Source organism: Myotis nattereri (genome assembly GCF_964212035.1).
Source record: "Myotis nattereri genome assembly, chromosome: 16".
Classification (NCBI taxonomy): domain Eukaryota; kingdom Metazoa; phylum Chordata; class Mammalia; order Chiroptera; family Vespertilionidae; genus Myotis; species Myotis nattereri.
The window spans coordinates 35,828,204-35,840,645 of NC_138091.1; the positions used below are offsets into that span (position 1 = coordinate 35,828,204).

The 12,442-nt window shown below is 37.2% G+C and overlaps 1 protein-coding gene across 1 annotated transcript in view; it reads right to left on the reverse strand.

Annotated features, from left to right (window-relative positions):
• DHX40 (DEAH-box helicase 40) overlaps positions 1–12,442 on the reverse strand; it is a gene marked incomplete at its 5' end in the record, with an annotated part of 38,663 nt that continues 26,221 nt past the window's right edge. Inside the window, 6 exons of the mRNA XM_081110046.1 lie at positions 1–1,272; positions 2,274–2,502; positions 2,770–2,839; positions 5,912–6,006; positions 7,829–7,937; positions 9,327–9,441. Coding sequence (XP_080966172.1) covers positions 1,133–1,272; positions 2,274–2,502; positions 2,770–2,839; positions 5,912–6,006; positions 7,829–7,937; positions 9,327–9,441 — 758 coding nt within the window. The 3' untranslated portion in view covers positions 1–1,132. The remainder of the gene's footprint in view (positions 1,273–2,273; positions 2,503–2,769; positions 2,840–5,911; positions 6,007–7,828; positions 7,938–9,326; positions 9,442–12,442) is intronic.

Consider the following 12,442-nt stretch of genomic DNA (forward strand, 5'->3'; position numbering starts at 1 on the left):
GCCTTTTGAATTTTAAATAAACTAATAGCTTTATTCAACAAACATTGAGCGAATACTATGTGCAAAGCAGTGTGCTAGGTGCCATGAAAGATACAAAGATGAAAAAGACATAGTTCCTGCCCACAAAGAGCATATAATCTAGTGGGAGAAAGACAAATACACAAATAACTAGAATACAAGACAGTAACCAATAGAGTGGGCAGGTGTTGAATATGGCCTGAGTGTGATATTAGCCTCAAGGTTCCAATTGAAACACTGGTGATGTAATGTTGGCTGCTTTGAAAATCCCATTTCAAAACAGCATAATAGATGTTTAAATGGTCCTACCCAAGCAGCTGGAGGCAAGAGAGTAGGCCAGGTGTAAGAGCTGTTTGAAAACACTGTCACAACTTACATACATGATGCTGATACAAGTATGTAGAGTCAGCTACAAAAAGAACATATACATATATCATCTGTCCTTTGGTTAATGGCTATAGCTACTGTTTTAAACAATATACTTTTATATAAAAAGGAATTTATATAATCCCAGAAAAATCAATTTAAGGATTAATATTAATTCAACAAAGAATACTGCCATAGGCAATTTTTTTATTTACTAGTTAAGTCTTTTCTCTAAATATCTATAAAGCTCTTTAGCAATTAAACAGACATCTAAATATTGCTGAATAAAAAACCTCTTATGTTCAGCCTTCTGAAGGAAATGGTCACATACCTGATAGCCTGATATAATACTATTCTAATAGCAAAAGAAGGCCTTAAAGAGATTTAAGGAAAATAATTTTTTAATGCTTCAATGTAAATGGAATACACACTGATTACATAAAATTCAATGTTCTTAGAAAATATCTCAACAGCATTTGATATTAGTTAAGGCCAGCAAAATTGAAGTGAGAAAAATATCACAGGTATTGTCTTTCATTGGTTTCATATATCATTGCCTATGACTATGGCAACCCAATCTTCTCTGAAAATTGCATCCATTAGTATTAATGAGTTTGATTTGCTTTTCACCCGTATGCTAAAAACAACTGCTGACCACTTCATCTTGGTAGTGCTGTCTTACATAAATGGTAGTAGAAGCACATTTCTTGGCTGCTTTTCCTACTTCCTGAATTGGAGGGTTCACTGCTTAGCCTGTTCCCTTCAGTGTGTCACTGTGATCCTGGGACCTCTGCTGCTTTCTCTCAAGGAAACGAGCTCGTGCATCTGATATGGATTTATCGTCATTTCTCCTTTGCATTTTCTTTAGGACTTCTTTTGATATTCCATCTGAAAATATTACAAATTAATCCAGTAAAACTTGAATTTTGAGATTCAGTGCTAGAAAGGTTAAGAGAAAGAGATGCCCTAATTTTCAATGTTTAGGTAAAATTAAATTAAATTCTGCCCTTTCAAAAAAACCGATACAGTCTATGGCTAAAAAACAAGAGCATGGAGGCCGAAGCAGTCAGAAAAACTGGCCCTATTCAAGCATTTATACACTACAGTTATACACTGCAACAAAACGTCTAGTGTCTAATGTTACTAAAAAGACTATTCTATCATCTTGGGCAAATTCCTCACCATTTCATTTCTCAGTGATGTTAAATAAGGATAATATAACTTGTTCCATCAATCAGCCTCAGAAAGCTTTACTGAAATGAAAAGCTTTTTGTATGTGTGAACTAAGTAGAATTAAGCTTTCTGTCCTAGTTCAGTACCACACTGTTTATGCCTCCCAATTAGGAACCTAACATTTCACGGAAAAATAAAAAAGAGATGTTCTGAGGAAATAACTCACAAAATTTTATAAACCAAATAAAAATAGTAAAGTACTACTGGGAAGCAGTATGGCATAATAGCTAAGAGTAAGGACCATAGAATCAGGTTACTTGATTCAGAATCCAGATTCACCAATTATGAGCTATGGGATTTTTAGCAAAGTATTGTACACTGCTAAGTACTTCTTCATATATAAAGTGGGGATATTTACTTACCATATATGTTATTATGAAAATTCCCTAATGGGGTAATGCAAGCTTTTAGCATATGATAAAAACTCAATATATATTCTTATTAACAATGCTATTGGACAGAGAGGTTAAAAAAAACAGAAGGAAAGAAGGAAAGAAGGAAATCAAAATAACGAAGTCTAAGACTAATGATAATTCTTTGCTTTCTGAGTAGATAGAGCCAGAATGTAAGTCCTGTAACAATATTTCTGTAATTACATAAGAATTTGGACATTTATGTTTCCTGGACTATATAACCAGAACAAGTGATATACTCACCCTTCAGATGTTTTACGTTTTCCTTATTTGTCCATCTCCTTCTTGCATCTTCTCTTGCTTCCCGTCGGGCCACGCTGCTCAAGTCTTGTGCATTAAATTCATGCAACTTGGGTAATAAGTCTCTCACCCATTCATAGCGAATTGGACACACAATTCTTGCGTAGACTTTGGTGGTAACTAATACCTCATGAAAAATTATCCATTCAAGTTTGGTTTCCTGTTCGTGAAGCTGTACAAAAGAACTCACTTAGAGATGGTAACTCAATAAACTGCCTTATTCCACATTAGACCAACCAAATACTATCAGCCCAAACTCTTCTGAATTAATCCCTGTATGCTTCAATCAGGATAGAGACCAACTCAATACCTTGACAGCTTTATGTAACATAGTTATATTATAAACTTAACCTCAAAGCAAAAAGTAGAAGACATCTGTATATCACTTAATCTTACACCTTTATAAATTTCTTCTCTTTATTAAAAATAAGATACTTACTGCTGAGGAAGGATGAATGTGAACTGGGCTCCCACGCCCATCCATTGTGCAAAACGTTCTCCCAACAGATCTAAAAACAAAACAGAAACAAAAAGAAAGGATAAAGACACTGACAGTACAACAAAGACATCAGTAGGGCATTGAGTCAATGAATAGTTATATGTTCTGCTACATAGAGTACCATAAACAGAGGTTTAAGTTTATTCAACTGTCACTATTACTTCTCTACCAATTCATCTTAAACTATGTATGATACAACTGAGTCATTTAAGTATAAACACTTTTGGTTAACAAGTAATATTAACAATAATATTTTATTTGTGTATATTTTTTTTAAATATATTTTATTGATTTTTTACAGAGAGGAAGGGAGAGGGATAGAAAGTCAGAAACATCGATGAGAGAGACACATCGACCAGCTGCCTCCTGCACACCCCACACTGGGGATATGCCTGCAACCAAGGTACATGCCCTTGACCGGAATCGAACCTGGGACCTTTCAGTCCGCAGGCCGACGCTCTATCCACTGAGCCAAACCGGTTACGGCATATTTGTGTATTTTTTAAAAACATTTTTTATTTATTTCAGAGAGGATGGGAGAGGGAGAGAGAGACAGAGACATCAATGATGAGAGAGAATCTTTGACTGGTTGCCTCTCCATGCCCCGCACTGGGGATCTAGCCTGAAACCCAGGCATGTACTGACAGGGAATCAAACCATGACCTCCTGGTTCATAGGTCAACACTCAATCACTGAGCCAAACAGGCCGGGCAATAATATTGTATTTGTGCTTTAGATTTTCCAAAATACTTTCATAATAAAGGCTCAAAACAACCTGAGTTTTGAGAGCCAATCACTTTAAGGTCAAAAGTGAGATTTCAAAAAAAGTTAGCTAGCCTTCTAGAGGTCACAGAGCTAATGTATGGTAAAAGCAAGTCCCAATCATAGGTCTTCTGATTTAAACACAGTGTTATTTATATCTCTTTTTAAAGATATAAATTATTTTCAGTATCCTAAAATCTGATAATTAGAACATTTCATGAATTTTTTCTAATTCATGTTCTTAATTTCAAATTCTTATCCTCTTCTACACTTTCTTACATAAATGTTATTCCAAAAACTTGTCAATGTAACAGCCCTAGGTCAATTGTCATTACAATTTACTTCCTATACTACATTATATGTATTCCTATTATAACCCAGATCAGACAGCATTATAATTATTTTATATATCTGTATAGTACAGTGTATATTTATACAGTACAAAAATATTTTTTACTTGAACCATTTTGAGAATTAGTTGCCAACTTTATGCCCCATCATTCCCAAATACCTGAATTTGCATTCCCTATAACCAAGGACATTCATCTACATAATCATAATACATCCAACAAAACCAGGGAATTAACACTAATATATTCCTAACATTTAATCCTCAGCCCCCACTGAAGTTTTATCAAATGTTCTAGTGTCATTTATAGCAAAAGGATCTAGTTCAGAAATCATGTATTGCTTTTACTTTTTTTTTTTTAATATATTTTATTGATTTTTTACAGAGAAGAAGGGAGAGGGATAGAAAGTCAGAAACATCGATGAGAGAGATCGATCAGCTGCCTCCTGCACACCCCCCACTGGGGATGTGCCCGCAACCTATGCACATGCCCTTGACCGCAATCGAACCCGGGACCCCCGAGTCCGCAGGCCGACGCTCTATCCACTGAGCAAAACCGGTTCAGCTGCTTTTACTTTTAATGTCTCGTTAGTCTCCTTCATTCTGGAATACTTCCCCAGTATTTCTCTGACCTTCATAATCCTGACACCTTTAAAGATTATAGGCTAGTTATAATCAATGTGAGTTTGTTTGTTTCAGAATGATTAGATTCAGGTTATGCATCTTTGGCAGGAATATCAAAGAAATGACACTGTGTTTATTATAGCCTATCAGAAAACATGATTTTGATTTGTTTCAGAAATAATAATGTTCACTTTGATTGTTTGACTTAGGTAGTATCTGCCAGGCCTTTCCACTGAAAAATTACTTTTTCCTTTGTAATTAATAAGAATTTTATAGAGATGCTCAACTATGCAAATAATTCCATTTGTCCTTAAACTTTTAATTTATTAATTTACTAATTTATATGACCATAGACCCATGACTTCACATTTTATTCAGTGGGTTATATCATCCATTACTTTCATTTATTTTGATGCTCAAAATGTTCCATATTTGATCAGTTGGAGCCTATTCAAGCTGGCTCCTGTGTACTTCTGACATGGCCTCAACCTTCACTGATCACTTCTTTGCTCACTGGCAAAATAAGATGTCCTAGGCTCATCTTGTACTTTCCCGGCCCTATTTCTCCATAGAGGCGCAAGTCCATCATGTAGCAGATGGTTTTTCCAAGTCAAGATCTGGGCATTATGGTGTCATTGCTCCCAGTCCATCTCAGAGATAGGGTACATATGTATATAAGTATTTACACACATACAAATACATGTTTTATATATATTCACAGTAACATCCATTTTTTATTTCCCTATCTATCCATCCAGCTATTTTAAAAAACAAAAGTTCACAATGATGTCCTGAAGATCCAACCCAACACCACAGAGCTCATTCTCATTTTCTCCCTTTCAGTACTTCCAACTCCTTTCACCATTATTAATATTTATGTGCTCAATTTCTCTGTATACAATGAATCTCCCATCACTAACACTGTTATCCCTTTCCTTACAAAAATGCCCTCCTCACTCTAACACTCAATACTCCATCCTGCTCAAGCCCTCGCACTCCACACCAACCTACCCTTTAGGGATGTCATCCTCAAACTTTTGGCTTTCACACCCCACACAGAGCAACGTCTCTGTAAAAAAAAGCCTTGTCACTCTGCTAAGGCACTGATACCCATGCTGGACAGCTGTCCTTCAGACACCCCTACTGCCCCACTCGAGTTCCAGTATCCCACTCTGAGCCACTGCAGCTTTCCGTGCACAAGTCACAATTATGAAAAGGGTCACTGTAATAGCTGATCATAATCACAGAGCTTAAATCAAATCATCAATCTTTAATATTAAATAGTTCAATATTGTAGTCAAATATATGAGCTCTTCTTTACCCATCTCCCAAGCTCATATTGCTTACCTTCGAGCTACATTTTTGAAATAGCCTGCACAAAGACATCTTCGTAGTACTTCATGTTTAGGGCCTTCAAAGGTCTCTCTTGGAAAATCACTTTGCTATAGAAAGAATATAGAACATATATATATATATATATACACACACACACACACACACACACACACATATCACACACACATATATACACACACACATATACACACACATACACACACACACACATATATATATATATATATATACACACACACACACACACACACACAATGGTAAATCTCATAGAACAATTTAAAATATTCTTTTATTTTGAAAAATCCACATTTCTAAAAATTCTGTTTCTGGCCAATATGGAGTAAGAAGGACCAGATTTACTCTTCTGCTTGAAACAACCAAAATAGGGACTTTTAAAATACTGTACATATACCAAGTGATAAGGAATAATGATCTCCAAGAAATAAAGGAAGAGTCTCAAAAAAGATGAACCCAAATGGGCCCATACCAAGACACATCATAATTAAAATGGCAAAGGTTAAAGACAAAGAGAGAATCTTAAAAGCAGCAAGAGAAAGTCAGTTACCTACAAGGGAGCTCCCATAAGACTGTCAGCTAATTTCTCAACAGAAACATTTCAGGCCAGAAGGGACTGGCATGAAATATTCAAAGTGATGAAAAACAAGGGCCTACAACTAAGATTATTTTTCCCAACAAGACTATCATTTAAAATTGAAGGATAAATAACGAGCTTCCGAGACAAAACAACAACAAAAGCTAAAAGAATTCGTTACTACCAAACCAGTATTAGAAGAAATGTTAAAAGGCCCTGGCTGGGTGGCTCGATTAGTTGGAACATTGTCCCAAATGCCACATGTTGCAAATTTGATTCCCAGTCAGGGCACATACTTAGGTTTTGAGTTTGGTCCCAGGTTGGGGTATATAAAGGAGGCAACTGATTGATGTTTCCCTCTCACATTAAGGTGTCTCTGTCTCTCTCTCTCTCTCTCTCTCTCTCTCTCTCTCTCTCTCCCCCCCCCCACTTCCTCTCTCTAAAACCAATTAACACACACACACACACACACACATACACACATATCCTTGGGTGAAGATTAAAAAAAATGTTAAAGAATGGCAATAAATACATACCTACCAATAATCACTTTAATTAAATGTAAATGGCTTAAATGCTCCAATCAAAAAACATAGGGTAGCTGAATGGATAAGAAAACAAGACCCATATATATGCTGTCTACAAGAGACCCACCTCAGAACAAAATATACAGAATAAAAGTAAAAGGATGGCAAAGATATTTCTTGCAAATGAAAATGGAAAAAAAAACCTGGGATTGCAATATTTAATATGTGACCAAATAGACTTTAAAATGAAGGATATAGTAAGAGACAAAGAAGGATAGTTCATAAGATAAAGGGAGCAATACAACAAGATATAATTTTACTTACCAATGTCACCAATAAATCATTAAAATTAAAATAAAGGGAAATAAATTAAGTAAACCCAACAACCACCCCAGTATTGTCAACCTTGAAAGAGATCCTGGATCAAGGTGCAGAGAAGGAAAAACCGAAGTGGAATCCGGAAAACTCCCTGAGTTAAAGAGACAGAGCTGAGAATACAGGAAGACCAAAATGACTGGAGTTCACAGGAGAGTTCAGGAGAGAAGAGACCTTTATAGAGAACTCCAGAGATCTGTGTTCAGCTGAGCGCTGATTAGCACATGAACGTGATGAAACTAACCAAGGCCAGGTAAAGGACCTCCAGGATAAGAGGTTACAATGCTTGGTGCTCACACAGGGTTAGGAATGGCACCTGTTACTACAAGCCAGACTAGAACATCTCATAATTTACATGGTTTTGGTAACTCAGAGGGTCTTGTCCAAATGCTACTCAAGAAAAAAAGCAATCACCTGTTTAAGCTTCCTGATTAGGTCTCGAAGTTGAGCTTCAACACGAAATGCAGAAAATAAGCACCTCCAATGAATCCAATGTTTTTGGCACCAGGAAGCTGGAGCTCCACTGAAAAACAAAAATAACGGTATCTTGAGAATATCTTCTATAAGTGAAAGACAGTCTAACATCCTCATTTCTATTACAAAACTAGAAACCCAAAAGCAACTGTCAGCTCTTTTATGAGATATATCTAATTACTGAAAAAGCACTTTAGCCCTAGCCAGTTTGGCTCAGTGGATAGAGTGTCGGCCTGTGGTCTGAAGGGTCCCGGGTTTGATTCTGGTCAAGGGCATGTATCTCAGTTGTAGGCTCAATCCCCAGTGGAGGCTGTGCAGGAGGCAGCCAAACGATGATATTCCTCTCTCATTGATGTTTCTATCTCTCTACACCTCTCTCCCTCCCTCTTTTTCTAAAAAAAAAAAAAAAGAAAGAAAGAAAGAGAGAGCACTTTAAGGAATTTGAAAAAAAATTAAATGTGGGTGCCTCTGAGTGAATTAAAAATTCTTTGGAAATGGATATTTTATACACATATGCTTTAACAAATAGCCAATCTTTTTCTCATCTAAGCTACTTATATAGAACCAAAATTCTATAAGGTCATTTTCAGGAAAGGTTCAGGGAGAGAAAAAACACACTAATATCCTATATAATAAAAGGATAATATGCAAATTGACTCTAAACGGCAGAACGACCGGTCACTATGACGTGCACTGACCACCAGGGGGCAGATGCTCAACACAGGAGCTGCCCCCTGGTGGTCAGTGCGCTTCCACAGGGGGAGCTCCGCTCAGCCAGAAGCCAGCTCATGGCTGGCCAGCACAGTGGCGGTGGTGGGAGCCTCTCCTGCTTCTGCCACAGCACTAACGAATTCTGACTAACGGCTTAGGCCCGCTCCCCTGAGGGCTCCCAAGCTGCCAGAGAGATGTCAGACTGCCAGCTTAGGCCCAATCCCCTGGGGAGCAGGCCTAAGCTGGCAGGTGGACATCCCCCGAGGGGTCCCGGACTGCGAGAGGGCATATCCAGGCTGAGGGATCCCCTCCAGTGCACTGGGCCTCTAGTTATATAATAAATGCTTACTAAGTAACAGTCACCTGACATAGAAGAATCTCACTAATGTTCACAAAAATACCTGAAGGTCATTATCATCCTGACCAAATCTGTCTAAAGCAGTGGTTCTCAACCTGTGGGTCGCGATCCCTTTGGTAGTCGAACGAACCTTTCACAGGGGTTGCCTAAGACCATCCTGCATATCAGATATTTACATTACAATTCATAACAGTAGCAACATTACAGTTATGAAGTAGCAACGAAAATAATTTTACGGTTGGGTCAAAACATGAGGAACTGTATTTAAAGGGCCAGAAGGTTGAGAACCACTGGTCTAAAGTCACATAGTAAGTACATACTGGAGCTATATTTCAAACCGACAATTTCCAGTACAGACAACTCACATACCTTGATTTGCACTGCTCAAAAATGACAGCTAAAGTTGCAAAATCATTAAATCCTCCAGCTTTAGCTGCCAGTTCTCGATGTCTCTGTTCCGCTTCCTTCTGATACTCTGGATCAACTAAAAGACAGTTGCAGAGGCAATTTAGTTCCATTTTATATCAAGTGTCTACATTCACTTTGTTTATTCAAGCTCATTAAAATTTGTCTCACCCTCTGGGGTGGAGTAAGGTAGATCTATATTACCTTTTCGAGGGGGCTCTAATTACTCCCACAACTCCTCTTTCTCTTTTAACCACACTTTGGAGATGTTATCAGATATAGCAACATTACTCTCCCAATCCATTTGCCTTTAAAATAGTATTTAATACACGTATTTTTTAATTCACTTTTATCATAAGAGTAACCCATGCTCACAGTAAAAAAAATTACATAAAAGTTCAAGGTTCTCCATTTTGTCACATTACCCACAAATCAATCCTCAAGGCTAACCACTGTTAATTATTTAATGTGTGTCCTTCAAGATATTTTCTATGCATATACAAGGATATGTATATAGTGATTTATTTTAACATAAATAGGATATATGTTCTGAAACTTCCTTTATTTATTTAATAACGGCTTCATGTCAGTGCAGATGGAATTATTCATTCTCAAAAACAGCCACCTTGTATTCCCCAGAAATATAAGAAACATAACACAATTTAACCAGTCCTTATTTATTCAATTCACAATGATGGACAATTAGACAGAAAGGTCAAATATGCAGAACTAAAATACTACAAACTTCTTACTTTTCTTTTTTAACTTCATAGTGAGGTATAACATGCATTCAGAAAACTACACAGGTCATAAGTGCCCAGCTCAATGAATGCTCACAAACACACCACACTAATGTACTGCTCAATACCTCGATCAACACACAGAATCACCATACCCCAGAAGCCCTTTTTGCCCTTTTTCTAATAACAACCTGTACCCCTCCACAAAGGTAACACGTCCTAACTTCTAACCCCAAAGAAGGTTTTGGCCTGTTTTTAAACTTTGTATAAATATACTTTATGTGTCTTGTTTCTTTTGCTCAATATTTCATTTTTGAGACTTATCTGTTATTGACTAACTGGATCGCACTCGGGACTGATGTGCTCTATCACGGCCCAAGTTCCCCACATAACACTTCACCCAGGGTAATTTTCCTTCAGAGTTCTATTTCTCAGATTTCCCAAGGATCCTTCCTTCATTGTACCACATCAGACCACAATTCCTATTCCTTCAGTACACCCATCACAGCTACATTTACCAGAGGCACCATGTTGCATGCTTCTAGGAAGCAGCACTTGTATAGACTACACTAGGAATCTCCATAGCAGCAGTTCCTGGTATTAGGAGGAAAGTAATCTGACTAAAGAAAATGCTCCAGAAGATATAAAGTCTTCCATCCTGCCCTGGCAGTGTTCTCAGTGGTTAGAGCACCGGCCTACATACCAAAGGATCTCAGGTTGGATCACTGGTCAGGGCACGTGCAGGAGGCAACCAATTGATGTGTCTCTCTCACATAGATGTTCTCTCTCTCTCTCTCTCTCTCTCTCTCTCTCTCTCTCTCTCTCTCCCTATCTATCTCTATCTCTGTCTCTCTGTCTCTCTCTCCCACATCCCTCCTCCCTTCCACTCTCTCTAAAAATCAATAGAAAAAATATCCTCGGGTGAGGATTAACAACAACAAATATAAATATATATATAAATAAAGTCTTCCATCCCAGGCTTTATGTAGTTTCTGCCTGTTACCTAGGGAGCAGCCGAAGAAAGCAGCTAGAGACGACAGGAGAGGATATAGTAGTCAGAGTCCGTATCACACACCGTTTGTACAGTCGAGCAAGTTTATCCTCCTACTACACAAAAGTTTGACTATCTATCTTTACTTAACCAGCAGACTTGTCATTTTCTTTAATTTATTATCTTTCCCCAGATGAAATTCTATGATCAGTTTTATCTCATGCAAATAGGTAGATGCTATTGAGGCAAAAACTATAAATAAAAAGCTAAAGCAGCAAAACAAGGCTGTATCAGCAAAACTCCCTTTGGGAAGATAATTCAATATTTTCTATATAGCTATAAATCAGAAAACAAAACTATTACACAGAAAGGGTTTCAACAACAGTCCTCAGAGATGAAGTGGGGAAATAAGGCTGTAAGTATCACATACAAATAAAGTACCCTTTATTTCTAAAAATATCACAATTAAAATAAAAACTTTAAAACCAACCCAATGTTATTTTAAATTTGTTCTATTTTAAGGCTAAGTTGTTTACCACCAATAAGCTATTCACCACCTAAAAGCCCTCTCTCCACTGTCTGATTTCTAAAGCAATACAGTGGGGCCTCAACTTATGAGTGTCCCGACTAACGAGTTTTTTGAGATACCAGCTATCTCTCCGCCAATTTTTTGCATTGAGTTGTCACAGAGTAATTTGAGTTAATGAGCTCGGTCTTGGAACGAATTAAACTCGTAAGTCAAGGCCCCACTGTATATATAATAGCAGACACTGTAATACAGTTTACTACAGCAAAAAAAAGGTTACTAAAAATGTTGACAATATCCTCATTTTGATATTTAAAATCTTTATTCAATGTTAGATCTAAGAAAACTAGCCAGTTTTACCAATAGATATGTAATTAATTAAATTAGGTAATCTATGATGACTAAGAACCAAGCCAGAAAGGGGTGCTTAACACGTTAGGCACCCAGCCTGTTTTGTCTTCCGGACAGAAAGTATAGTGTCAGTCACCCGTGACTGACTGGGTGCTCAACGTGTTAACCTTTAAAGACTATAAATGCTCTTAGAAAGCAGCTGGAAAGGCAATACACACTTTGAATATAACAAGAGTCAGCAAGTCACATGCTCAAAAACGGAAGATGCTTTCTGCAGCAGCTCAAGATCTTGAAATTTCAGGTTTAAAAATTAAGACTAGGTCATATATGTGTATATTTCTTTATGTTTGAATAAGAAACTGGTAGTAGTCGTTGCCTTTAGGAATCAGACATGGGACATGTTTAGGAGAGGAAGACTTACTTTTCACCTCATTTCTTTTGTAGCGTTTGAATTTTTAACTATATAATATGT